This window comes from Syngnathus floridae, chromosome 10 (genome assembly GCF_059516105.1).
Source record: "Syngnathus floridae isolate MCC-2025c chromosome 10, RoL_Sflo_1.0, whole genome shotgun sequence".
Classification (NCBI taxonomy): Eukaryota; Metazoa; Chordata; class Actinopteri; order Syngnathiformes; family Syngnathidae; genus Syngnathus; species Syngnathus floridae.
In genome coordinates this window covers 2,399,706-2,427,629 of record NC_142422.1, presented here as the reverse complement: position 1 = coordinate 2,427,629, position 27,924 = coordinate 2,399,706, and the positions used below count along the sequence as shown (strand labels likewise).

The window sequence follows — 27,924 nt, the reverse complement described above, 5'->3', positions numbered from 1 at the left end:
ATGCTTTTGTGCAGCGGCGAGCGTTGCAATTAATCACGAGTGAAATGTATCGGCTGATGAAAAGCCATAATTCTACTTGGGGTTGGGTTGGGGGGAAAGTGGCAGCATCTGCACTCGTGCCCCTCAACCCACGGCATCCTTTTTTTTTTTTTTTTTTTTTGATGAATGTGCCTTGAACGGCGAGCGATTCAATGTGCTGGCAGGAAGAAAAGCAGCGACAGCGTCTTTTCATGTTGCGCCATAAGTCATGAAAATAGTTCTGCGAAACAGGCGGCGCGTGTGCGTAATGTCGCAAACGTGCCATTGAAGAAATGTGAAAAGCCACTTTGACCAAAATCACTTTTCAACCTATGGGGTTAGTTGTTTCAGGTTAAGGTTAATAGGTTTAACGTAAGGTTAGAAATTATTAAAAGTATTGGAGGTCAAAGGTTGTTAGTCAGATGTGGTTCTTTTTATGACGTCATCTGGCTCACAATAAATATGACATTAATACTCTAAATAATTAATAATTCCACTGACATTTTTTGTAAAACATTTCAAAAACCAGTATTATAAATTACAATAAAAATGTATTTCATTTATTCATTTTTCGGCGGCCAAGCACGATTTTGTACTTCCGGGTGCACGCGCCAAAGCGCCACTTTGATTGGCTCATGCGAGCCTGCAAAGACAGGTGTGAGGACACCTTTTATTTTTATTTTTTTAAACTTTATCGGAAAAGCTATCGCTAACTGTAGCGCACAAACGAGATGGCTCGAAGAATGAAGGATGACGAACAGCGCACTTTGCAGCACGAATGCACGGACGAATTTGCTTTTGTGGACAGAACATCTTCTGCGTTGTGTCTAATATGCAGTCATAGAATTTCGTCGAGTGTTAAGAGGAATTTGCATGGAAATAACCAGGAAGGAACCATGCCAAGATCTACAACATCGGCAAGGTGACTTCATTAGCGAGCCTGAAGAACGGACGGAACGCCATTCACGAGTATGCCAAAAGATTCATGCAAATTAATCAAACGAATAAAAGACTCCTCTCAGTCAGCAAGAAGTGTTCATGATCGTACTGATCTGAATGAAGTTTTGGAAAATGACAGCAAGCAGATCTGGAGCGGACTGAAATGAAATAACTGCAGACCAAAACTTGGAAGGTGCATAGCAGCGTCCATGTTTTGGCTCCACATTTTAAAAACATCAAGCCCAACCTACGATCACGTTTAACGGATGGAAGCCTCAACACCTGCATGAACCTGAATCTCTCACCACACATCAACCATTCTACAAAGCAACACCAGATGGCGCTATAACAGTAAGAAGCATTTTATTTCTTATTAGTCAGCTTTTTCCTTAACTATGATATGCATTTTGAAATATATAGCTTGGACAAAAAGATTCCTGACCCAAGAGGTCAACTGGTAAACTCAAAGTCTGCTTTATTGTCAATTTCTTCACATGTCAAAACATGCAAAAAATGTGTGAGTTTGCGTTTGTTATTCTTTATATATTGTATTATTGTATTGTTTTGCACGCTATCAATTACACGCCCACTAAAAAGCATTTTTTTCAAAAGAGAAAGAAAAAGTGGGTCACCTTTAACCTCATGACCTCCATCGCAGTAAGTTGTTAGCGGCCTGCAGTCGCATGGAGCTAGCAATCGGAGCTGTTAAGATATCCTGCGTCTAGTTTTTGTTTGGCTGGTAGTAGTTAAGAGTTGTGTTGTTGGGGCTCCTGATTTGAAGAAGGTCAAAGTTGTGTTAGTGTCTCAGTTTTTGACCCACCGCAAATTATCGCCTCCATTATTCCGGATGTCTAATTGAGCCGATTAAGCAATTAATTTAGCATTGGGATTAGAGGCTCCACACCTTATACGTGTAGCGGGACCAGAGCGGCGGCGCTGCCAAGCCATGGACCAGCTCCAGATTTTTTTTTTTTTACGGCAAGGTGGCTCCAGATGGATGAGGGGGTTTGGGGACTCTGCAGTGTGTTGGCCAACTGGTCCAAAGTTGCCATGCTGATTCCAGAGCTCGCATTATTTGAACATCTCCTTTCTATTTATTTGGCTGGAACCACTGTGAGGGTTTAAGGGGTTACTTAGAGGTTAGGGTCCCCAAAGTTCCAAAAATGTACAATGTAATCCTTTGATGGAAGCCAGTAATAAGATTAGTTGCATTCTTGCATCATATATTTGTCTAAATGTGTGTTACCCTCTAAGGACTTCAAAGATAGAAAAAAGGTGTGAGGCGTCACTCTGAATCGATCCTCTGTAGACACAAGATGCAATCCTCGACAAAAAAAAAAAAACTTTCGACAACTTTTTCCTCTGACACCTCACATTCTCTCCAGGCTCCGTGCATCAGGGGCGACAAGAGCGCTGCGTACCCCCTTTTTTTTTTTTTTTACCCTCCCTGTTCCCCTCTTCCAAATGTACAAAATGCCTCTCATCAAAGCCTTCATTAACAAGGAAGGTTAATTAAAAAATAAATGCGTAAACATCAATATCGGCGTCGGGGCGATGCATAATGCGGCGTAATGATGTTTGAGGGGCGCTTTAGCACCTCGCTGGGACCCCTTGGTACCTCTCAGGCGCTTGCTTGTGTTGTAAGCCTTTGTTGTGTGACAACAAAGAGAATGATGTTAAATTCATCAGCGGATGAATATTTCAATTGCGTTTGCTTTATAGTTGAGCCGCTGTTGGCATTTCCATTTTGCCTCCATATGTGCAGCCATGTTAAGTGCAATCATTACCATTTTCTACCTGGGGGTCCGCCAGGGAGGGGATGAGGAGGGGGTAACAGGCCCCACTGATAGCTCTGTTTTACACACAGCAAGGGGAGGCGCTTATGCATCTTTTAAAAGGTGTGTTTGCTGCACCTACATAGCTATTATTATTGTGCGTGTGTGTGTGTGTCTGTGTGTGCTTGTGCACTTGTGTGTTTGTTAACAGCTGACTCACAGCCTTTACAGACATTAAAAGTCAACATTATACTTAAGAAGCCAAATAAAAAGCAAAAGAGGCTTTTTATTTTGTCTGTGACATCAAGCGGAATAAAGTTTTGACAGTTTGTCCAGGTCGGATGAGCTAACGCTAAAAAAGTCGCTAACAAAACAAAGTTGGTTAATTATTGTCTTCTATGCAATGAGGCCACACACACGCACGATTTATTGATGAGCCTCACACATCATTCATTAGCATGCTAATGCTACTTAATAGCTCAAGACACACTATGAGTGACAAGTCAGTCAATTAGCTTGTTGATTAGCCGACGCCTTCATGGCTACCCATTCTAAGGTCACTTTATTAAGTACACCCGTCTAATGACACCTGATGATAATGCTTGCGTTTTGATTGACACTCACAAAGGTGTCAAATTAATAACACCGTGATTGACGTGATAATGTTTTGTTACCTTCGCGACAGTCAAAATATTAAGAATGGCACTACGATATCACCAATTTCTTCTGAATTGCCGCTCACGTTAGCCACGATGCTGTCCAAATACTTATGGAAACCGGGAGAATCATCATTTGATCATTAAATGTCTCGTTAACACCTCTCAAACGTGACGCTGACCTGGCGCGAGAATGTACGCCATCCAAAACGGCGCCATTGTCTCGCAATCCGAATTGCTCGCAGCTGCATTGACCTGACAAATTTGCTAAAGCTAATACGCTAAAGCTAATTTGCTAAGTGTCGCGCTAGCTTTAAGTGCACTCCAGGCGGCGCAGCTGCCCTGGAGGGAGGCCTTCATTTCCCCCAACGGCATGGGGAGATATTTAGCATAAGTGCCTGCTACAGGGCACAGGTGGCCAAACCAAGAGGGCGAGTGCCACCCCTCTTGTCAGGGCCCCTTAGTGTCTCCTTGTTGGGGGGGGGAGGCATAAGAGGGATAATCAGGGTCATGATCTGATCAGAACGGGCAGGCCTGCAATTAATGTGAAAAGGAGCCGAAAGGTTCGGCAGCTGGCAATTAAAGCGACGTCGTTCGCGCTCTCTGGCCTGGAGCCGCGTCCCCGTTGATGCTCGCCTCTGTGGGAATGAATGAGAACGCCATCGCAGCGCAATTCAGCGGCACGCTAACGCAGATGTCGACTCTTGAGCGGCCCAATTGACTCGTGAATGGGGAGCAGAGGTTGTCAATGGCGTCAATCATCCGCTGATTAGGCTTTGGGCACCAGCCACAATGGACGCCAAATGACATGAGCGAGAAGAGCATGCGTTTCCGCTTGCCTTTTGGAAAAATGAAAATTAATTTGATCTAATGTCAATTTTTTTTGCATTTATTGAATTAGACAGCAGCAGTCGGGGAATGAATGAATGCCCAAACGAATTAATCAAGGATTTTTTTATTTAAAAAAATATCATTTTGCCTATACTGTATTTTATTTACATTATTTTCCCTATATTTCTTTCTTAATTCAGAATTGTGCGAAGAATGACCATTACATTTATTTTTTTAATTTAATAATTTACTATTTAAATTAATTTTTTACATGTGGCTAAACCAATACAATTAAAATTAATATAATAAATATATACACTATTTAAATGTGATGATTTTTGCAGTTTATTTTTTCATTATATTATATAATTTAATTATAATTTAATTTCAAATGCATTGAATTAGATGGTCATAGTGGCTTTCTGATATCTTTGGGATTTTATAAATAATTTACTAATATGTAGTTTACATGAATTGAATTAAATAATTCAAGCCCTCCCCGAGTAAAACAAGAAAAAGTCCAATTAATTACTTCTTATAGGTGTCCCAGTACTTTTGTCTTTCTTTTTGCACTACGTTTCTTGGTGGACTCTCCCCAATCCGTTGACCCGATCTGTCATCTTCTTAACGGGCGTCACTCAGCCATCATCCTTCTCATCATCTTCATCACTTCGTCTGCTTCCTGTCGAGCAGTAATGACGTACGTTGAATAATTGAGCGTCATTATCAAAGCAGGAGCCTGGCTTGTTGTGTTGCGCTGCGAAAAGTTGCTGTGATGTTGGGCACTCATGACTTATTCACCGTGCGGCGCCTCCATCCTGTTTGTCCTCCTTTTTAACGCCACGCAAACAGCGCAAATGACACCAGATGAAAATATTAGCATTCCACACTGGGGTAAAGTGACTGCTTACATGAAGTTGCTCTCATTTTTTTTTTTTTTTTTTAGTCAAGAGTTTTATAATGACCTCATCTTGTTTTAATTAAAAACACAAAGTACTATAATAAAATAGAACGGAAACAATTCGATAGTCTACATGTGTTGTTCCACCGTTTGTGCTCTAGTGGCGGCACATTGAAGGATACAAAAAGCATCACCTTGGCAGGCTGTGCTTTTCGACGCTTCGAGAAGCACTTAAACAAATCACACACACACACACACACACACACACACCTCATTCTTTGCATCACACCGCAGGAGGGGCGGACCCACAAGTCGACAACATTGCCGTTGTGGTTTTCCTTTGCATCTTGGTGGCTGTGCGCATATTAAATCAGGTTGAGGTCATTTCATAATTTGTGTTTATATTCATGATCAAATGTTGACCCAAAATAATTATTTTCACATTTCCTTTTGTTTCCTTTACTTTCTGTCCTCTCGTTTTCCTCCCTCTTCTATCTTGTCACTTCTTTTCCCTTCCTTGTTTTCTTTCTTCCATTTTGTTACCATTTTCCTTTCCCTTTTTTCTTCCTCTCTTTCTCTCCTATCCTTTGTTTCTTTTTTCTTGCCACCTCGTGTTGAGCCGTCACATTGTTGCCATGCATTCAACATTCATAGATGGAGAAGACGAATGTTAGCGTTTAGCGTTAGCATGATAAAATAATCATGTCCCCCCGCCCCCTCACCTCGGGGACATATTGTCCCGTGTGGGCGTCCCCTCGGGGACAGACGGACCCGCCGTGGGGAAGCTCAGCGGGTGAGCGAGGAGCTGATGAAACGGAGATCGGGTAATGAAGGCATGGCCCGTGGCTTCCACGGCCTCGCCATATGTTGAGCCAAATGCAAATTGCAGCACCCCCCCACCCCACCTCCCCTCCCATAGCCGCATTGCCACTCTGTCTCCAATCCAAACAACTTTCTCATCTTGATGAATGCTAATGTGTTTATAAGTGTGCGCTTATTAATATCACAACACGCGTTTAGGCCGGGAACGGTGACGAGGCTTCATGTTGGGTTGTGCTGGGAATCACTCACTAGCCACAAGGTGGCCATTTTGTAGGGCCGACTGCTTGGTTGCTTGGTTGAGTTGGCGGGATGTTTTTTTTAATTTGTGTGGTTGGTTAGGCTGTTGTTTGGTTGGTTGGTCAGTTACGTGGTCATTTGTCAGGTGGTGGTTCATTTTTATTTATTTTTTTAGCCCTGGTACCCAACAGCGTCATCAGCAGCTGGACCAGACTGCTGGGTCATAACTCGCCCCCCTACTACCCCAGGCCTGGTGCATAATACTGGGACTCTGCCAAATGTTATTTTTGGAAACAAACGGCCTTTTTTTTTTTTCTGTCTATTTAAGCATCACATTACCACCTTAGATTTTCTCTTTGCGCCATTTTGGTGCCAATCACACGTTGAGCTCAGGTAAAAACGCCTCTTGATTCACAGCTTTCATTTAGCGCATTGCGTTTTGGCGCCGCATTGTTTCGCTTTTCTATAGCAACACATTCTGGATTGACTATAAAAAAAAGAATTCTTGAGATTTTGGAATATGTAGCGCCTATGGTCTCCATGACAACCACAGACGTGTTGATTGGACCACTCATTTATGATGCAATAAAAGCCCCCAAAAGAAATATACTGCTTGTTTGAGCATATTGGGCCTCGTCAATTGCGTGTGCGTGTTTTTTTTTTTTTAGTAAGAACTCGGAAAAACACAAGACAGCCAATCACATCGCAGCAGACAAACTCTCTTAATGTGATTGACATGTAGCAGGGTCCAACTGAAGAGGAAAACTGCAGCATAATGATGCATTTTGGAGCAGTACATTTAAATAGAATAATTTCTTCTAATTATCATTTATCTTCTAATAATTAGGAGCGCATATATAGTTGGATTAATCATTTTTATTGCACTGTACTGTATTCCAAAAGATATAACCAAGTCCATGGAGACTTGAATGTGAGGTACAATGGCGCCCCCTTGTGAAAGTTAGCGGAATGCTTTTATTCAGGTGGATTTTAAGTTTACTCACGGTGAGGACAGTAAGTCCACTTTTGTCCAGCAGAGGGCAGCAAATAACAGCGTGTACATCTCAATTTTGACTTCAACGCAGACTCAAATTATGACTGTACTTGATGCTTTGCTGTTTATTTAAAAAAATGCTATATTGACTCATATCATATTATGAAATAATAATAATTTTGCACCCTGTGTATTAAAAACACTCTTCCCACGAGGAGAATTCCCTTGGGGAGGTTGATGCGCAGTAATTGCCGTATTAAAAATTCTGTCTGTCGTTCCCCCAGCGCATTATTTTCAAAGCTGTGCCCATAAAGTGCATATTAATATGAAATCATATTTATAATTATAATGATTGGGTTGGTGCAAGGCTGTAAATTATGCATGCGTAAAGACCCGCCCTTGAATGGGTCTACGAAATATCATAACCGTAGTGACCACTAGGGGGCAGTCGCATGTACAGCAATGATCACTTAAAAGTGGAGAAACATCATTGGCCGTGGTCCAAACCAAAATGTTAAACCCTCAAACTATCACTTTTCCACTTGAGGGGTTCATTCATGCTCCCCGCAAACCTCAAGGACGCACTAGTGGGAAGAAGTTCCCACCCGTGAAATGCTTGCCCGTGATTGGTTGAGGCAGACCTGACAACCACATAGTTACTATGTGCAAGGCCCAGTGGGTTTGCAGGTTTAATTTGTAGTGTTTGGCTTAAGTGCATGCTGGCTGTATACAAACACACACACCTCCTCCTTCTGGTCTCCTTTTCTTGTTGGATCCTTGGAATGTCGTCATGTGGGATGAGCTTTTCTTCGCACGTCGGGATTTAGAGTTAAACCAATTAGTGTCGGGGATGCCTTCCATGTGGACAGATACCTTAAGAACAAGAATGATAGCTAGTAGCCTCCTCACATTATTTAATCATATTAAAAAAGATGATGGTGTTTTTCATATAATCTGGAGTTTGTTTTGTTGGAATTAGAAGGAATATTTCAGTGAAGCGTTACATGATTTGGATTGTGCTTCACACACACGCCTACAATTTGGGTGACTTCCAAATTGTTCTCTTTTCAAAAATGTTTTCGCAATGCATAGGAAATAATGCAAACGGCATGCAATTTTGAAAGTGGAAAAAAAAAGGAAAAAGGTTTTTCATAGCATTGTCTTACAACTTTAAGACTAATATAAGTTGTGTACCTAATTGAGATTTAATCACGCGTGTATCACAACAAAGAAGCAAGAACATGCTAACGGCAACAAATCCCTTTTAGATGAATCGGTTTATTGTTACGTCATCCTAAGCGTACACTTTCTGCTAAAAGGCGTCATAGCATTAGATAATAACGAATCAAGTGTGTTATTGTTGTAGCATTAAGCTCACCTGAATAGCTTGCTTTGTTTGTCTTTGAATGTGTGTGTGTGACATCACAGCTGTTGTGGTGTGTGTTAGCACTGAGGGTGTAGCATGCACATTCCTGCACGTCCAGCACATGATTATTATTATCGTTTGAGTTCCGCCAACGTTGCTACAGTAAACCCAACACGACCTTTGCAGAATTTTGGAATGATTGGCAATTTTGGTGAAAATTGTTGTTTTTTTAAAAATGTTTTTGTAGTATAATTTGAATTTGATACAAAATCCGGCTGGCGTTTGCAGGGAAATCAACAAGAACCTGTCATTTCTTTAATGACATGTTCGAGGCTTCCGAAAATAGAAGAAGAGCCGTCGTGATTGAACAGGAAATGAATCCGGCGCAGCTCACCTGAATAATTCAGCCTTTCATTTCGAGAGGCCGCATCCAATCTATCAGTGTGGGGACGTCCCCGTTATCACTCGCTCATTTTTAGCTGTTTGTCCAAGGTCCGCAAATTACCATCTTTGTATTGTGAATTTTTTTTTTCTGATGTGCAAGATGATCATGAATGACAGGAAATTAAATAGTTCCCCCACTTCATCACTTATTTTGAAACAATCCTTCCATTAGCATTAGATTTTAGCATTAAGCTAACATTTTTTTGATAGGTTAAATAATACAGTTTGTCGTACCTAATATTTAAATCTTTTTTATACGCGTCAGCACAAATAAAAACCGTGAGGCCAGCATGTATGATAATTTACAAATCCGTCCTCATGTTGTGATTTGGACCAAACTGTGTTGTTGCCTTCATTTGGGATGGATGTGCTCCCGAACCTCCCCAATAGGCGAGCCGGGCTTTTGTTTGAGTTTGAGACCCCCGTTTGTCTCATTGTTTCTGGCACATCAGATAACTGGAGCTGACCCACTTGTTTCACACAAAGTGAAAGAGAGCCCATTTGTATGTGTGTGTATTGTCGTGACCCCCTCCCCTGCTGAGCGAAGAGACAGCTGAGAAGGGGGCTATAGGGGGTGCGAAGCAAAGGCTTGCATTTGGATTCTCAGTCTCCAAAATAGAATGAGGAGGACCGCACCCACCCAGGCATGCGAGCCAGCTGAAGCTAACATGTTGATAACACGCACACACACACACGCCCTCACGTCATGTCAGCTGATAATGGATGTTCATACCAAGCTGAAGAGAATGTGTCATAGGGCTGATACCTTTTGGATTATTTATGCTCTGCAAGGTGGTTTTTTTTGCAGAGAATTAAATCACAGATATTTTCTTAGGGGTGGGGGGACAACAACAAATTTTCCCTTCGCTGCAGGTTTTCCACCTGAATTTTGGATCGAGTATTTGTCAGGATGTCAACAAGTGTGACTCACGACGCCGCTGACAATAGCTGACGAGCGAGCGCTCCTTCCCACATGCCAGCCACGCGGTTTTTTTCCCGCAAGCCGAAGCAAAAACACTTCCTGCAGGACTGGCCAGGATGCACCTGATAGCTGCTCTTCATTTTATGTGAAAAGAAACATGTGCAAGTTCATTGTAAGAGTCATTTTAGACAGATCCTACATTTCTCTTGTTTTGGGGGTTCCTCGTCTAGTTGGTCATCCATCTTTGCAATGCAGAAAAGCATCCCAAGGGAAGAGGGGGGGGGGATCTTTTGTGTGTGCCGCTGTTGGCTATGTGCCAGCGAGGCCCCTGGGCTCAGTGCAGACTGAAAGTGAGACGTCGCAAAAGTCAGAGTACACCTCCACCTGCCTCACAAAACACAAACCGGGCCTTGTTCGCACACAAAATAATTATTATGTCAAAACACAGACATATTAGCACCAAAACAAAAATATATGGGGGGTGTCAAAAAAGAGAAAGACGTTACAAGAGATAGTAAACCAGGACAAATGTTAAAGTAATTATAAATAAATAAATAAATAAATAGAAAGAAGTCACAAGAGAAAGTAAAACCGGAGAAATGTTAACATAATAATTAATAATAATAAAATAAGATGCATGGAGTGCAGTTAGACATTACATGGATATCTCAAAATCTACCAGCGTCTTTGATGTACCTAATCACGTGGCCGGTCATTGTCCGAACACAATTCATTCTTGCCCCTATTATGAAGCTTTCGTGCTACTGATAAGTTATCAGTGTGAGTTTGTCAAAGTGTAGCAGTAAAGTGAGTGAGTTGTTTACTCCAGAAGTGCAATCGGTATCACTTTACATGCGGGACAAGGAAGTCTTCTTCTGTGGTATCAGTGTCATCTGACCTTCCTCCTCCTCCTCCTCCTCCCCCTCTGCAGTCTAGTGCTGTGAATCAGGCCACGTAAATATGAGGAGGCTTTACAGAGGCAATCTTGTCAACAATGTCCTTGCAAAGTGCATGCTAGAATCCCAAAAGGCTTCGTGACCTCGTTTCAGTCAGGCCACCGGAAGTCCCTGACATTTTCTTAGGTTAACATATTGAAAAAAAAAGCTGAAAAATTCCAAAATATCAAAAGAAAAATATTGGAGGAAAATACCTCAATACAAGAAGAAATAGAAAAATACTGAAAATAATGTGATAAAGAAATGACAAAGTCTCAAACATGCCTGCACTTCCTGCAATTCCAGCAAACAAATCATTAACTACTTCACCCAAGCAAATCCTGCCGTCATCAAATCACAGTTTGTGTTTCCCAAATAAACACATCCCGGTTGAGACGTTTACCACCTTTTGTGAAGACCACTGCGGCGTTGGCCTTTAATTATTTGGATTTATGACCGTGAGGCGGCAGGACACCCCCACAATTTGACACTGTCTGGTTCTCATAGAAACCTGCTCACTGTGTTCTGCTTGGGGGTTAGAAGATCACTAGTCTGGGCCTGACATTTTTCTGACACTCTGGGAAAAACAGTTTGGAGGCAGGGATAGCTTCATTGTCGAGCTAGCTATTGTTTTCAAGACTTTTATCTTTTTTTAAATACTTTATTTCTCAGCTAGCTTTGTTCTCTGTTGTTGCGTCAAACGATGATGTCATCCTAATTTGACCCGAAGACTTGTATTAACCGATTCCCAAGAAGTGATTGCATGATATCGTCCTGCAGCAATATGTGGAGGAGTGGCACTGATTAACGTGGAAATGAAGTCAGACTGAATTCTTATTTGGTGTTAATCATTCTTTACGCATCCACATAAACCCGCACCCTGTTTCTCCTCCTCCTCCTCCTCTTCCTGCTCTTGTGTTGAAAAGAGGCCCGCTCACTTTTTGATTCAGCCTCCACATTCTTGGAGTTAATCAACTCCTGCGCTGTGTTTAAATAGCGCTGCCCGTGTTATTGCCAACGTTGGGCCGGTCACGCTGAGGAGGTCACATGAGGAGAGAAAAAAAAAAAAAATCACAGCATTAAGAGGTGTGTAGATCAGATTAGCATCCTGTGTGAAACAATTGGATTGCCACAATGGTGATTTAAAGAAGCTACCAGGAAAAATAAGGTCAACATAATGATTTAAGTTGGTGCAAAATGAAAATAAGTATCTTCTAAATATGACACATGACAGAGAAGAGAGTTGTCAAAGCGGTGTGGAAAGCCGCGCGAGGTGCTTGCTAGCAGCTAGCTTGCGTGCTAAGTGGCGCTTCTCACAGAAACTACGTGATTGACTAATGTTGCACCCAAAATTGTATTATTTAAGATTTTTTGTCCTTCTGGCGTGTCGGAACCCACCAGCTGTAGCGACAAACGACTTTTTCATTGCCTTTAACCTTGAACCCGGAGCCACCCCGCCTCAGAGTCCAGACATAAGCCGGTGGGCCGGCTTCAGGGGGGCCACAAAGAGCCGTGTCCCCTCCAGAGGGGTCTTTGTGAGGCACAGGCCTGTGAAATGTGTCTCTGGTCTTGTTTGGTCGTGAGGGATTACGGCGGCGGGCTGCCGCGGAGTGGCGGAATTCCTTTCACATGACCCCCCCCCCCCCAGAGATTTAGGATGGGCACCCTATATCGACTAAAATAAGGGACAAAATAATTAATATAAGTGAATTAGGAGTGAATATGACATGATAAAATGCACATTAGAGTGCTGGCAAGTCAGTTCCATGCACCATGTAACCATAGCAACTATTAGTTCAAGAAACCAAAAGGTCGGCAGCTCTTGCGAGCATCCTTTATATCCCCTTAACCAATATTACATAAATAAATAAAGCTACAAAAAGATCACATTTGAATGTAAATAACCAAGTTATTAGGTCAAAACTTTATAAGATGCAACAAGGTTCAGGATTTTATTCCATAAATGCAAGCCCGCTTCAAATAAACACCGGCTACTAGTTGTTGGCTTGTAACTTGTGATGTTATTGTCCGTTTGAAGCTCAATCTCGCTGCAGGCAAAGTGTGGCCTCATATAAAAAGCAATAATGGAAATTCCTGCACGGATGAGCGGCTTTTGGGAGGACTTTTTTTTTTAATGGATGGCCTGTGGACAGTAGACAAATTCATCTCATCTCAGGCAGAAACAGGAAACATCAGCGACGACTCCAAGCAGGAAGCAGGAAAAAGAGTGTGCAGGCCCTTTTTTCGCTTCGCGCCATTCTTTTTCCAGTAAGCAAGGATGAGCCACCTGCGCCTCACAAAGACGCCATTCATCGACAAACGCCATGACGTTCCCAGACTAGAGCGTTCTGATTGGTCGGCGAAACATCAAAGACGATCCGATGATGAAATTTTTCAGCGCTTTTGATTATGACCAAGATTAAGAATATGTTCGCCGCTTAGCCTGTGATTTTACATTACGACCTACATGAGACGATATCAATATTTAATCTCCCACTTTAGTGAGACTCCAGTGCTAATTAGGTCTCTATTTTTAAATTCCAGTCTTCTTCTGCGAGCAAGGCACACCATCAAGGTCACAGCATGTGGAGCAGATTTTTTCAGACCAGCTGCGAGGCTAACCCGTAAAAAAGCCCCCACCCAAATGACCCCCCCAACCCGACCCGACTCGCCATTCCTGTCCGAGCTTGTCCTACTAGCTTCGGGCTGCCCCAACCACATTACCGAGCCTCGGAGGACGGAGATGATTGTTAACCTAACAACACTCGGGTGCTATTTTGCTCACGTCGGAACACTTAAAACTCTTGTCTTGTTATATAAGCATGGGTGGAAAACGCATTTGCACTCCCCTGTCCTGTTTTTAAACACAGAGTGTGGAAGCGTTAGCCACCTGGTTGGTTCTTAACATGTCAGGTTCTAAAAGCACACGTTGGAGATGGTTTAGTCATAAATTCAGCGCAACGTGTCCAGGCAAATGCAGGTATTCGGAACATTTGGTTCTTTCAAAATCTTCTTTGGCCTTTAGTCAGCATGCAAACAGAAGTTAGGGAAAAGTTCACCAAGGGTAAAAGTCACTTTAAAACATGGTGAGAAGAAAAGTCTGGACAGGATTTTCACCAGTGCACTAAATAGGTTTTTATTTATCCAAAAAAGAAAAAAAAGGAAAAAATCTCATGATAACGCGGCAACCGGCTCAAAATAGCATTTGTCAAAAGTGGTCAAATAATGCATATTTAAAAAGTCCAGCTAATAAACTGTAAACTCCATAAGAAGTGATCATCTAAAGTGCTTTTAGGGTGGGAGATAGAAGACAGCAACCAAAAATCAATCAAAAATGCACAATAATACTTTGCCTTCACATATATGAAGTGTTAAAAAAAAAAAAGATGAGTTAGCATAAAAAAAGTGAAAATTTCATTGATCTAACCCGTCTAGTTATTTTTTTTTTAAATTTAAAATATTTTTTGGTAAGAATAGAACCACTGTCAATCACATCTTGGTACCCACTCACTATTCCAGACCCCAAACCTTCTCACATCTTGAAAGCCATACATATCTAGAACTTTCTCATCATCATACTTTGTTCCTTCACACATCACTTCCTGATCCACAGCATGGTCACAAGACTGAAGGCTGTGTTCACACTTGGGAGTCCGCGACTACTTTTGTTTTTGTTCGGTCCGCTCACTTGCAAGCAGGACCGGGACCAGCTCTCCGAGTAGACTCAGTCATCTTATTTGGTACATTCACACTTGACCAAAAAAAAAAAAACGGCACCACAGTTGAATCCTTCAAGCAGACTTCGTCCACCCTCCGTGTGCTATTCACAATTGAGCTTGGATGAGCCCAACTGCAAGCGAAGTGGTCTCAGTTCTGATCAAAAGGTTCACACCAGACCTGCTGAATGTAGTTTGGCTGGACCAAACCAACCGCGTTAGGAGAGCAAACATGACAAGTGTGAACACAGCCCGACAAACCTTCAAGCTCAAAGAACTGAGACAACAATGTTGACGCTGGATTCAACTCCAGACATTCCTTCACCGATAACGCTGTAGTTTTTATCGCTTCTTCTTCTGCTGCCGAATGGCCTTTCTGTGTTTCAAGATCAGGTCGTAGAGTCGGTCCAGACCTTCCCTGAGTCCGTCCCCGATGATAGCGCAGGCGGGCTGCAGGTGCCACGGCGTGGCCGGGCTCAGCTCCTTGAGCGCGAGGAGCTTCTCGATCTCCGGCAGGCCCAGGGAGTGCCTCAAGTCCTGCTTGTTGGCCACCACCAGCAGCGGCACCCCCTGGTTCTCGGAAGTCTTGGCGATTTTGTGGAGCTCGGTCTTAGCTTCCTCCATGCGCTCGGCATCTACCGAGTCCACCACGAAAATGATACCGTCCGTGCATCTCGTGTACGACTTCCACAGCGGCCGCAGCTTCTCCTGGCCGCCCACGTCCCAAAACTGGAAGGTCACGGAGCGGTGGCCGCCTAAAGACACCCGCACCCGCTCGGCGTTGAAACCCTTGGTGGGCACCGTGTTGACAAACTCGTTGAACTGCAGCCTGTACAGCACGGTGGTCTTCCCGGCCGAGTCCAGCCCAAGGATTGCGATGTGGAAGGATTGGAAGAAGGGGATGCTGGCCAGGAAGCTAGGTTGTTCTGAGAAGCCATTCCCCATCTTTCCTCATGGGGAAGGGCCAGCGGGATTGGAGCCAACTTTCACCCACTAATCCTCAGTGTGATTTGATAATCCAAAATGGCTGCAGCAAGAACCTGAAAGCACATTGAAGGTTATTTTTTTTTTCAAAAAGGGAGAAAACGAGCAAGCCGGTTAAAATTTTGCCAATTTATGGAGTTGTCGGTGCAACGAGTGGGTCGTTTAATTAAACTAGACAGAAAACGAGCCAATTTAGCAAGGCTCGAAAAAGAACGCGACAAATGTGCTGTGGTTGTACAATATTTTGTAAAAGTATTTCACAAGTTAGTCAGACACCTGGTAAGTTTTAATCCGGACTAAACTTTCTCTGCAACACTTGTGCCAAATGACATGGAAATCCCAAATTTGGATGGGTTCCCAGTTATGCTGCTCAGTTTTAGACAAACCAGTTTGACTTCAGGTTACAGAATGTTCCTGATGATCTGTAACTCATTTTGATCAATTAACTTCAATTTGCATTATCATTTATAGTACTAAACTTCATTCCATGCATTCCTGGAGCGTCACATCGGTAGCTAATTAATGCATGTAAAAAAACAAAAACTGTTGGGTCTTCTTCTCTGTGGTGATATTTAATAAGTATAATAAGACATTTATACCGCCTCAGAATGAATCCCATTGAAATGAGTCACCACCTATGACGGAATAATGACTTGGAGCATTATCCTAACTAAACATGTCAGTGAAAAAACAACAAAAGCAGTATTATGCAACACTGCTTCACACAGTATGCAAACATGATCCAAACTAATCTTACCAAGTGCATCATAAAAACATCGAATGCATATGACGATATATAAATATCGCTCGTGTCTGTAACCTAGTCGATAAATCCCAGACATAAATGATCAGAAACATTTTAATTTAGTTTCTCTAACGAATTGTTTTATTTTAAGCGTATAGTGGAATGTGTGCAGCGCATACCTCCAGTCGAGCTTAGCCTAACGCGTAAACCTGTTTTAATTGCAGGGGGCGACTGCGTACAAGGAGGGTGGAAAAATAGCAGATCGCTTGAAACCTACCAGTCGGACTCCCCCGCAGCGCAAATATCCGCCGCTTTTTCAGGGATCAAAAGCCGCCTTCTGTTGTTAAAAGATGAATAATGTCGAATTTCCGACTCCCTGGTGGGAGCGAAGCGAACATGCCAGCCGTGAGTGCTCGAACCTCGGCGTTGGAGACTAGACTGACGACGCCTGGGCTCGGCAGACGGAGTAAACGCCCGCCCGTAGCGACTCCGCTACCGCATACGATTGGCTCGCTCACTCTTATCTCTGACCGCTGATTGGTTCGTCACGGATGTCAATCAGAAATACGCCCGGGAACGTGGATCACCTGTTGAAGTTCTGGCGTACGCCGCCGTCTCTTATCAATATTTAAATCTATCGAGTCTCAGCTTGCTTCTGGCTGTTGTTTGGCGATTAAAGTCTTTAAAAGATAACAGTGTGATAACTAATACACCAGCACATCTTTGTAGATTGTTACGATCGCTATTTGTGTATTTAAGACTGATGATTGAAAGCCATTGGCACGTTCAAGAAATGAAGTAACTTCATTTCTAATGTTATAAAATGACTGTTTGAGTGTGACAACGTCTTTTGCAACAACACAATCGTCCGCACCCTAAGTGTGCGTCAACTGGAGCGTGCGAATTTAATACTGTATATGCGCAAAGGGGCATAAAAGACTGAATGTGTGTTTGGTGGTTACGCTCATAGCAACAGTCACCTTAGCTTAGTAGCTTAGCAACCGGTCTTTAAGTGCGCATGCGTGCGTCCCTTCGCGTGTTTGTCTTTAAAATGATTGGTCCAGAAGAAGGAAGTGAGCGCAGCACATGTCTTAATTTGACAGCGCCTCCCAACCAAGTGATGGCCATTGTAAGTATTACCACTGACTTTGGTAATATGTTTAATATAAATGGATATTTAAAAGAAGTCCTGGGAATTGAAACAGGAGAAACATGTGGCAGCTGTAAGGTCCACAGGGATTTAATTTAAGGCTTGATCTTTGGTTGATTTTATATTTAGTGTGTGAGTACTTGTGCACGTGCTCACAGATGGCGCATTGATGTCATGCAAAATATTTTACATATGCTTCAAGCATGTCCATGTTTATTTTTTTAAGATGTGGGTGTGTCAAATGATCAGCTGTGGTCACGTTTAACCCGGCGGCATGTAAATGACATCTAAACATATCTCTTGAAGTCAGGTGTAATGTCTCAATAGATCCGGTAGATGGCAGCATATTATATTACAAGTGTGCCAGTTCAGGCAGCAATTTGAATATCTTTTTTTATATGGATGTTTTTGAAATGTGGGAGGAAGTGGAGATTTTTTTGTTACTGTCCAATGTTGGTGGAATATTTTTGTCCATTGTGTGTACGTGGGGGGGGGGGCATATTTGTCAATTTTAGGAAGACATTTGCATATTTGTAGGATTGTTTTCCTTCTGAGTTCTTTTTTAATTGTGGGAGTGTTTTTGTAAGAATTATTGTTGAGCTAATATATGGATTTCTGCCCCCCCCCCCCCACACACACACACACAATTGCACACCCCTGCTTATAGTCCTGCATTTGTATCTGTCAAGCAGACAACTCCATTAACAGCAAGCAGTTTGAAGTGAGCTGTATCTCGTCAGTCCATTTTCTTCGCCGAAGATGAAGTGTTGGAATGTGCAAGTCAGTAAAACAAGCAAGCGCTGGATAAACGCAGCTACTCCTTGAGTAGATGACTCAAGTTGACAACCACCTCCCAGTGCAGCAACGCTAAGGTGCCTGGCTGTCTTGTAGGCCGCGTGAGGAATAGAACCCCCCTCCGCTCACTCGTAAATCTCTTCGGACCGTCGGCACGGCGGGCGCCTGGAATAGACATCGAGTCAGCCAGTTTCTCACAGCTTCCTTGTGCCTGGCCTTGCTCAACCCCGACATTAAATGGGAATTGGCCTCTTGAATGGAAAAGGCGGTGGGAAAGTGTTGCTGTATTTTTCTCTGATTGCAATCACAAGAGAAATGACCTTTGTGACCCCAACATTATTAATAGGATACAATTACTCAGCTGGAATGCACATTAATTACATACAACAAAAAAGTTTATCCATTTTTTTGCATTATTTTTTGGCATAGGATTTATTTGCCATTTTTTGTGAAGCTTTTGTTCATTTATGGAGGGAATATTGTACACTGTTTTGTCAGCATTGTGGGAAATTAGGTCAAAGGTGACTTTTGGTGGTTTCTGTTCAATTTTATTTGACTTAGTCTATCTGTGTAGATTTCTTGTCCAAATTTGCCAGTGTTAGAATTTAGTGCACTTTGCATTATTTTTCGTAATGTATTTGTAAGAAATTGTCAGTTTTGCGGGCATTTATTTTTGGATTGTTGTGGTAATTTTGAGTGGCTACTCTGGATTTTCTTGTGCATATTTTGATTTTGTGAGAGAACAAGTTCAGCTCCCTGCTGTTGTGTGTTGGCGCAGGTCTATGGAAAAAAAAAAAGGCTGCAATTTGATACAGTTACAGGGTCCAAGTATTTGACTCAAACCGCTGAGGACCCCGATTAATGTTTTTGTCTGATTCTAATCGGCTTGACGGACTTGGGTCAAATCATGAAGTCATAAATTGTTGTTCTCCGTCAGCAGCTTCCAATCATCTGGGAAGACTTTACAGATATAATCAGTACTTTTATTTTTTTCCCCCACACAAGTAGCATACCTGTACATGGGCATCAGCGGTGTCCCCACTCCCGCCCCTCCTGGCGCTCCGTTCGCGGGGAGCCTGACGCAGTGAGCTCAGCCTACCTCCAGGCTGCAGTCCGGGGACACCGAAGCCGGACTCCCACTTCCACCGAGAGACGAGAACGCTGCAAAATGCGGGGGATGAGGAGGGGGACGGAAACCGCGGAAGGATTTACCTCGACCGGAACCAAATTGAGAAGCACGACGAGCCTTGGAGTTGGGACGCTTGTCACAGTTGTGGCGTGCGTCGCGCTTGCGCTCCCCTACGCAGTGCGCGCGCAAACGGGTACGTTCTGCGCACTTCTTCTAGCACCCGCATCTTCTTAAACTGGGAAAATGTTAGGCCGTTTAGAGGATATACTTCCAGTTTTGCGTGACGAGTGATTGAAAGCCATTAACTTGAACTTAATCCATGAAATAAGCGTGTTGAGGTTTTGGTTGTCCCGCCAGTAGATGTGACAAAAATATTTGTAGACACTTAAATTGACGTAGGATACTTATGGAAAAAAATTAATTGATTACCTGTAAATGGAAGGTAATTTAGCACAAAAACTATAATGTACAAAAGTAAAAATCCAATTAAAAAAAGTTATTTAAGTGCGGTCAAGTGAGGACAGGCGCAAGTGCGGTCATGTGACACGCCATCTCCATTAGGTCTCTTCTGCCTGTCAGTCACCTTTCATTGGGGTCTTTCTTACATCTATCCATTTTATTTAGCATTTTGTCTATTTTAAGATTATTCATGGGGATTGATTATTTGAGTTAAACTCAAAAGTTCATGATTTTCACCATGAATTGTTCTCACATCTACCTAATGAAGAGTTATTCCATCTATTGATCCATGCACCACTCCTTTTCTAGCGCTCCCACCCGAGTGCACTCCGGGAGGCCACGGGGTCCTGCAGAACCCGTACCGCAGCACAACCTTCAGCTCCAGTTGGCTCCAGCGGGACTTTGTCTGTGACCATTCACTGACGCCCGGCTGGTACCAGTTCCAAATGTTCGACAAGCCGGCCAGCATGCCCACCCAGTGTGTGGAGGTATAGAGTCTCATCCATCTGTTAAATAGCAGAAATTACTTTTATAATGGCTGCTTGAAACCAAAATGGCTGGATTTTTTTCTTTCTGCTTGTGTCAGGTGAACCACTGCGGGACCCAGGCTCCGGTGTGGCTGTCTCTGGGAGAAGGCGAGTCGCTGCCGGGTCCTCTGGAGCTTCGGCGTTTGACCGCCTGCGCCGCCTGGCAGTTGTTCCCGAGCAGCAGCAAGGAATGCTGCCTGTTCCGAATCCCGGTGTCCGTGCGCAACTGTGGAGGATTCTACGTTTATTTGCTGCAGCCCACTCAAGGCTGCATGGGGTACTGTGCACAAGGTACAGTGCATCTGTAAATATGGCTGCACAAAGGAGATATAAAAATGAAATGGACAAAAGTAGTCAATGTCCTTGTTGCAGTAATTCTGAATTTCCTCTCTTCTTGCAGAAATGGCCACCACGTCACCTTTGGCCTGCGAGCACGGTGAGGTCAACATAGACAGAACATGCACAAGTGAGGACCTTCCTGATTGTAAGTTAAAACAATACATTTGGATACTTTGCTCATTCTTTCCTCTTTATTGACATCAGTCGAGCAGCCTGCCGCTCCATCCGAGCCCATAATCGCTCCCGAGTGGATAGCGGGCAACGTGCATCTCAAGTGCAGCTTCTCCCACAGCTCCAACAAGTCCAGCAGCTCACTCGGCCACGTGGTGGCCTGGTTCCGAACCTCACCTCAGGGCACGCGAGAGGAGCTCAAGCGGGAGACCACCATCCAGACGTGGGCTCTCATCGAGCTGGACGGCTTCAACCTCCGTATGGAGGACAAGGTCAGGCCTCACTCAATCAATCAATCAATGAGAATGAAAGAAGTCAGTAATTTTTTAAAAATATTTCTCTCAGATTTACTGCTCCGTCTACAGCTTCTCTTTGGACTCTCCAGACGTCCACAGTGCTTCAGTGGAAAGTCCAGAGTTCTTTGCTGGGACTCAGGTCATTTTATATATATATATATTTTTTTGTAGTTGCTTTATTTTTTATTTTATTTTATTTTATTTTATTTTATTTATAAGGTTTTGGTACGTCCGTGCGAGTGCGTGAACGGTGGCTGGTGCGTGAACGACGTCAACACCACAGCCGGCAGCGGCAACTACACGTGCGCCTGCCCGGGCGGGTTCAAAGGTCACCGCTGCGAGGTCAACGTGGACGACTGCAAACCCAACCCTTGCAGGTTGGGACACTGCGTGGACGGAGCCGACTCCTTTTCGTGCATCTGCCCGGACGGAATGACAGGTAATCAAGTCGAGTCAATTTACAGATAACGTGGATTTAGATTATTTTTTTTTTTTTTGTGATGTGTGCTCAGGTGTAACGTGTCGAGAGGATGTGAACGAGTGTGTTTCTCAGCCGTGCTACCCCGGGGTGGACTGTACCAACACGCTGGGCTCCTTCTCCTGTGGACTCTGCCCAAGTGGATACATTGGCGACGGCGTTGTGTGCACTCGTTAGTCCTCTTGGATTCTATACTAGCATTTGTTTTGATTTTGGTTGAAAAAAATTAAATCACATTTTATCCTTCAAAGCGACCGGGACCCCCGTGAGAGTGGCGCCCCCACCTTCACCCTGCTCCCGCAGACCTTGCCACTCCGGTGTTCAGTGTTTCCAGAGCACCCATGTGGCAGCAGGCTATGTCTGTGGACCCTGCCCGCCTGGTCTCCATGGCAACGGGACCACTTGCATGCCATCGGGTGAGGATGCAATTTTTTTTTTTTATATTTAATCTCGACATCATTCATTTGCATTCTCTCAATTGTGTTTTATGCTTTCTTTACAAGTCATTTTTTCTAACTTGCAGTGTTTTGCAGGTCAGGCGAGCATGGTGGATGAACATCTTCCAAGCGGCAGACTGAATCCAGGCAGGGAGATGATGCGCACCACCTTTTCCTCACCCAGACGGCTGCCTGATAGATTCAACAGACCTGAAGCCACCGTCGCCAACCCACGAGGAGCTTCTTCTTCTTCTTTGTCTTCAGAGAGAAGCCCCGGACGCTGCCCACTTGGATACGCGGGTGATGGAATCACGTGCAAAGGTGGGATACAACAACCATAGACACACAGAAAAAAATATTTTTAGTATTATTTTTCAGTGGCTCTTATACATATCATTAAAAACTTAAATAATGATTTGATTAAAAATGCATTACATGTTAAAGTTGACCAAAATGTGCCTTTTTTTTTTTTTTATATGGCTGACATTGGTAGAATTAAAAGTTAAATACAACTGAACTCAGCAGTGATTCTCGGCTGTACCACAAGAGGGAGCCAACTTACACCATTTTGCTGTTGTCCAGCTGTGTGCAGGTTTCAGTGCGGAAGGAACATGGAGTGCACACAGCCCAACACGTGCACCTGCAAGGACGGATACACCGGATACAACTGTCACATGGGTATGTAAGTAAGTGTGAGAGAGAAAGAAACACACACGAGTGTTTCAGCTTAATTTTTTTTGGTACATGCCATTCAAGCCATTTGCCGGCCCGACTGCAAGAACCAAGGCAAATGTGTGCGTCCTAACGTGTGCGAATGTCCCCTGGGTTACGGTGGACCCACGTGCGAGGAAGGTAACATCACGACATGCGTGAGGAGCTTTATCATCTATTCTTACAAATTTTTTTTTTTTTTTTGTGGTGATCAAATAGCAAACTGCGAGCCGCCGTGTCAACACGGAGGCACGTGTCTTGCCAGGAACCTTTGCACGTGCTCCTATGGCTACGTGGGTCCAAGATGTCAAATCAGTGAGAGATGATTCTTTTGTAAATTAATTTTCTGTCCTGAATTGAGAGTAAAATTAGACAGTTTTTTATTTATTTCTGTAGTGTTCTGAAAATATTTCATATTTTTCCCCTCAAAGTTACAAGTTTACCCTCCCAATTGAATGGATTTTTTTTTATATTTCAACTTTGTATCCAGGTAGAATTATGCCATGTGTGTGTTAGTGGTGTGTAACAGGCATTGTGAAAACGGCGGCGAATGCGTTTCTCCTGACGTGTGCAAATGCAAACCAGGCTGGAATGGACCCACGTGCAACACAGGTATGATGCAACACAACACATACTGTAGCAATAATTACATTAATCATAATAATAGTGATGCCTTTGTGTGTGCGTAGCTGAGTGCAGTCCGGTGTGTCTGAATGGAGGAACGTGCATCAAACCAAACGTGTGCGCTTGTCCCGGTGGATTCTACGGCTCACAGTGTCAAATTGGTGAGGAACAAAATCAATCCTTTCAAAGTTTTGACTTTTGAATAATTCAAGTGACATAAGTCTGTGTGTGTGTGTTAGCTGTGTGCAGCCCACCTTGCAAGAACGGAGGTCAATGCATGCGGAACAACGTGTGTTCATGTCCCGAAGGCTACACGGGGAAACGATGTCAAAGGAGTGAGTCTCTCACACACACGCATACACTTATTATATCCAAACGTTAATATATTTGTGTGTTCCAGGTGTGTGCGAGCCCACATGTATGAACAGCGGCAAATGTGTAGGGGCCAACACGTGTTCGTGTACATCAGGCTGGAGGGGAAACAGATGTAACATACGTACGTAAGATGATATGGAATAAATAGCATGCACTATTAATAATAATAATACAAATGTTTCTTTTTAGCCGTGTGTCTGCAGAAGTGTAAAAACGGAGGCGAGTGCGTGGGGCCCAACACGTGCCACTGTCCCGCCGGCTGGGAGGGCCTGCAGTGTCAAACACGTGAGTCACATAATATAAATCAAATATTTATAAATAATATCATTCGGCTGATATTTGCTGTGCAAATAGCCGTGTGCCGACAACGCTGCTTGAACGGGGGGCGCTGCGTGCTGCCTGACTACTGCTACTGTCGGAGGGGCTACAAGGGTCTCACATGCGCCGTTCAGGTCAGTAGAAAAGTAGATGGTGAGCTACATCCATCTTATCGCGATGTACCTTTGTGTGTTTCGCAGGTCTCGCAAGCCTGAAGTGAAGGAAAAATACAGGGAGTGTGTGGATAGTAGTATGTATGTGTAGATTGACAAATGTCGCCGCCTTGTGGGGACTCAGTGTATTGCTTTTGTCTTTTTGGTTCCCCTTATTGTACTCTACCTCATATGAGAGCTTTTTTTTTTAAGTCACATTGCATGAGAGGCTCCTCCATGCCCCTACCCATAATTATTTGACAAATATTATTAATATTTGGATTTTATTATTAGTAGTATCATGACTTATACGCTATTGTTTATACTTGCTTTTGTTTATTAGCGCACCTGAGAGTATCTGTGATTGTTATTAAATGGAAACATATTGTAAGAAAAATATGTGACTAAAGAATTGTTTTTTCCTTTAAATGTTTTTATTACTCCATTTAATGACACAAAGTACAATTCATACACAGAAAGACAACGCAAGCCGTATTTGTACAATAAAAATGAGAATAAATGAGAAGTAAAGTGGACTGTCGGGCCCTAGTGGCGCCTCTTCTTTTCCTCACAGCGAGGCCCCAAGAAGGGGAGACGGCAGCGGCATTTGTTCGGTGAAATGCATTTTCCTCCATTCAGGCATCGCAGAGTGCACTCGGCTGCAACACACATCAATAAAAAATTAACATTCCCTTTGCTTTTAACAAAGTTTCAAATCAAGCCTCTGCGACGATACACAAAAATTTGCAATTGGCGTCTCAAAAAGTACTTTTATTGTTGTGAGTGCTGTCGAACTCACCGATGTGGCAGGCGCCCCCCAGCCATCCTTCAGGACAGCTGCAGATTCCAGGGGCCATGCAGACACCCCCATTTCTGCAGCCTTGGGGGCAAATAGCTGACAGGAAACAAAGCGCAGGAACATTATTAGCTGCAGAAATGTATGTAGAGTGAACCCCAGTTTGTCACAGGGGATGTTTTAGTCCCTCCCACCACCGTGTCGAGCACCATTTGCCGCCTGGGAGCCAAGGTGCTAATGTAATTGGACCCGGGCCTATTAAAAAAAGCAAAACAAAACACAAACCCTCTTGACATTTGGAGCCTGTCCAGCTGGAGGGACAAATACACTTGGCCACTCCGTTGACAGCGTTGCATTCACCGCCATTCCAGCAGCCGTCATTGCATGTCACTATACACACAAAGAATATTTGTACAACTTCTTTTTGCATTTGTGTGACATTATATAATACTAAAATGATACCTTTGTGACAATATCTGCCTCCAAAGCCTGAGGGACATCTGCATTTTCCAGGACGAAGACACACACCTCCATTCTTACATTTGGGATAGCAGTTGGCTGCATGCACACAATTGAAAAATCACTTTTTTAATCACTTTGGACAAAATCAAAACAAATTGCTTAATCTAATTCGAATTAGATTTGCGTTTTTTGATTGAAGAATTTTGATTGATTTTGTCAGTGGTCGAAATAAAATCTGATTGTATTTTATGGGTTTGTTAAAATTAAATTACAGCGTTGTTGTATATTTGAATACAACTTTATTTAAAAAAGCAATCATGGAACAAACTGAATTGACATGCAGGGGACAATAATGGTTTAATCCGCTTAATTAAGTCTGATTAAAAACGAGTTTTGTATCTACAATAATTTCTGGAATTCTACTTTATTCAAACAATCATTATTAAAATAAGATATGCAGGTGTCTAGAAGTTGTCGCGGAAGCATTTTCTCACCATACTGGCAGTTGTCCCCATCGTAACCGCGGCCGCACAGGCATGTGTTGTTGCGGATGCACACACCGGCGTGTTGGCACGGCGGCTCGCACGTCGCCTTCGGGTCAAAAATGAACCCCAATGCTACCCCCCGAGGAGCGTCCGAACGCGCCCAGCAAAGACTGCCACATAGACCACAAAGCCACACCGCCAGAAGAAGAGCCGCCGTGGCCGGTCCCGGTGTCCCGAAAAAGCCCATGACTGACTCAAAAGAAGCAAGGGAAGTCCGCTAATGGCGAAATAGCACCGGAGGAGCTTCCCGCCACCCGGCAGCCTGCCCGGAGACAAGCGGGAGGTAAGTGTGGGGGGAAGCGGGCGTGGCCGCCTGACGGGAGGGTCCATGATGGTGGAGGTAAGAAACAACTTTTTTTTAACCTCCAACCTTTAACGTTAAGGAAAAGAACTTATACCATGACCGAGGTTGTTAACTTATTTCATATCACCGACTGGCGTCCGCCATTAATTAGCTTGCTAGTTCGTAGCTACGTTTTCGCTATTAGCTTCATTAGCATTTTATGTCCTCCATCTCAGTATATTCTTGTAATATTTCAAACTTAATGGCCAGTTCTAGATTCAAAATGTCACACATGAAACCTGTACGTTATGAAAAGTGATATTAAATTCATTAAGTTATCTTAATGGAATGAATTAACATCGCGAGGGTCATCTCCCGTTTGAAGTTAGCATTAGCATTTGTCGTCACGTGACCAACGTCAGCTTTTTTTCTGGAATTTTCTATAATATTAAACTTTACGTCGTCTTTTATTCGTCTCATTCAAATAATCACAATAAGCACAACCAAGCAATAAAATTTGAGGCTAACGAATACTTCAAGACTATTTCCTTTCCCTGGTTTCAAATTTTCTCAAAGATTTTAAAAATTGTTGCTGTATTTTGTATCATGAAGATCAACTTAACTCAAATAACTGAAAAAAGAACACTTGTCAAAAGGGTCACTTAGTATAGGTTAGGTCCTAACTGTACTTTGTCAACCTTTATTCAACATTCCAGACATCAGTAAACGTTTTTCAGTCTGACTTGATTTTATGAAGAATGTTCTAAGTCGGAAAACTGTTTATGCAGACAAGCACACATGTGGAAAAGTCATTAGCAAATGCACAGGGAGAGGAAACGTAGATCTTATATGATATATCTTATATCTTATATGTTGGAGGTCACCTGGAGTGTCAACAACTGTCAATGAGGGAATGTTCGGTCAATTTATGCATTTTGTTGTGTTATTGTGTAAATGTACAATTTGAATAACATTGGGATAAAATGAACACACTGAATTTAGAGAATTATTGTGTTATTGTTTCTGTGTAAATGTTCAATTTGAATAACATTGAGATAAATTGAACACAGGTAAGTCTGAATTTAGAGAATTGTTGTGTTATTGTTTTTGTGTAAATGTACAATTTGAATAACATTGGGATCAAATCAACACAGGTAAGTCTGAATTTAGAGTTGTGTGCCTTCAACACTGCAATGAAACCGTTCTGCGTTCTACTGGAAAATATGGAAGATATTTAGCAGCAAGAAGAAGTAGTGAAGGAGCAGAGTTCACGTAAGTTGCTGTAAGCATATATTGTGTACTTTATTTTTATTTTTTTGCCGCCCCATGTGTGTTCAATTCGTAGTGATTTGAAGGTTTAGAATTATCACAGCTATGCTAATTTCAGTTTAGCCAGTTTACTGTATAGTGTCACATGTTAGCATAGCACTAAGCTAACAAATTTCACTAGGGGAAATAATGTGTTTTTCTTTGTGAGTTTAGAGTTTATATTTCAAATGTTTGATTGTGTATTTTTTTGTAAAGTTCTACAATAAACCGACACTGGTAACTTGCAGAAATGCTTTAAAAAGTCAGTTTTTAATATACTTAAA

The 27,924-nt window shown here is 42.9% G+C and overlaps 3 protein-coding genes across 4 annotated transcripts; 1 reads left to right on the top strand and 2 right to left on the bottom strand.

Annotated features, from left to right (window-relative positions):
* Positions 1-629: 629 nt before the first annotated feature.
* On the top strand, positions 630-24,776 carry vwde (von Willebrand factor D and EGF domains). 2 transcript variants are annotated; one of them, XM_088387908.1, is made up of 21 exons: positions 630-1,308; positions 19,239-19,552; positions 20,128-20,306; positions 20,405-20,636; positions 20,746-20,811; positions 20,889-21,127; positions 21,201-21,290; positions 21,371-21,590; positions 21,664-21,801; positions 21,881-22,045; positions 22,163-22,387; positions 22,649-22,744; positions 22,823-22,918; positions 22,997-23,092; positions 23,294-23,389; positions 23,467-23,562; positions 23,641-23,736; positions 23,802-23,897; positions 23,966-24,061; positions 24,131-24,228; positions 24,295-24,776. In XM_088387908.1, the coding sequence occupies exons 2-21, from the start codon at positions 19,399-19,401 to the stop codon at positions 24,307-24,309; spliced, it is 2,589 nt and encodes an 862-aa protein (XP_088244034.1). In that variant the 5' UTR covers positions 630-1,308; positions 19,239-19,398; the 3' UTR covers positions 24,310-24,776. The 2 variants fall into 2 exon arrangements, with proteins under 2 accessions (XP_088244034.1, XP_088244033.1); XM_088387907.1 differs by having other exon boundaries at positions 19,236-19,552.
* Positions 13,951-16,763, bottom strand: arl4aa (ARF like GTPase 4Aa). Its single transcript, XM_088387925.1, has 2 exons — positions 16,563-16,763; positions 13,951-15,596 (listed from the first exon to the last, which is right to left on the bottom strand). The coding sequence occupies exon 2, from the start codon at positions 15,499-15,501 to the stop codon at positions 14,899-14,901; it is 603 nt and encodes a 200-aa protein (XP_088244051.1). The 5' UTR covers positions 15,502-15,596; positions 16,563-16,763; the 3' UTR covers positions 13,951-14,898.
* Positions 24,659-26,712, bottom strand: seraf (Schwann cell-specific EGF-like repeat autocrine factor). The gene is made up of 5 exons (XM_088387924.1): positions 25,999-26,712; positions 25,505-25,600; positions 25,328-25,432; positions 25,046-25,141; positions 24,659-24,905 (listed from the first exon to the last, which is right to left on the bottom strand). The coding sequence occupies exons 1-5, from the start codon at positions 26,234-26,236 to the stop codon at positions 24,793-24,795; spliced, it is 648 nt and encodes a 215-aa protein (XP_088244050.1). The 5' UTR covers positions 26,237-26,712; the 3' UTR covers positions 24,659-24,792.
* Between the last annotated feature and the right edge of the window lie 1,212 nt (positions 26,713-27,924).

Excerpts from the sequence above, each read along its gene's own strand:
- arl4aa (XM_088387925.1), bottom strand. The coding sequence starts at position 15,501 with ATGGGGAATGGCTTCTCAGAACAACCTAGCTTCCTGGCCAGCATCCCC.
- vwde (XM_088387908.1), top strand. The coding sequence starts at position 19,399 with ATGCGGGGGATGAGGAGGGGGACGGAAACCGCGGAAGGATTTACCTCG. Across the intron at positions 20,637-20,745 it reads CATGGGGTACTGTGCACAAG|AAATGGCCACCACGTCACCT; the intron begins GTACAGTGCATC and ends CTCTTCTTGCAG. Across the intron at positions 21,128-21,200 it reads ACCTCCGTATGGAGGACAAG|ATTTACTGCTCCGTCTACAG; the intron begins GTCAGGCCTCAC and ends TATTTCTCTCAG.
- seraf (XM_088387924.1), bottom strand. The coding sequence starts at position 26,236 with ATGGGCTTTTTCGGGACACCGGGACCGGCCACGGCGGCTCTTCTTCTG. Across the intron at positions 25,433-25,504 it reads AGGCAGATATTGTCACAAAG|TGACATGCAATGACGGCTGC; the intron begins GTATCATTTTAG and ends TTGTGTGTATAG. Across the intron at positions 25,142-25,327 it reads AGGCTCCAAATGTCAAGAGG|CTATTTGCCCCCAAGGCTGC; the intron begins GTTTGTGTTTTG and ends GTTTCCTGTCAG.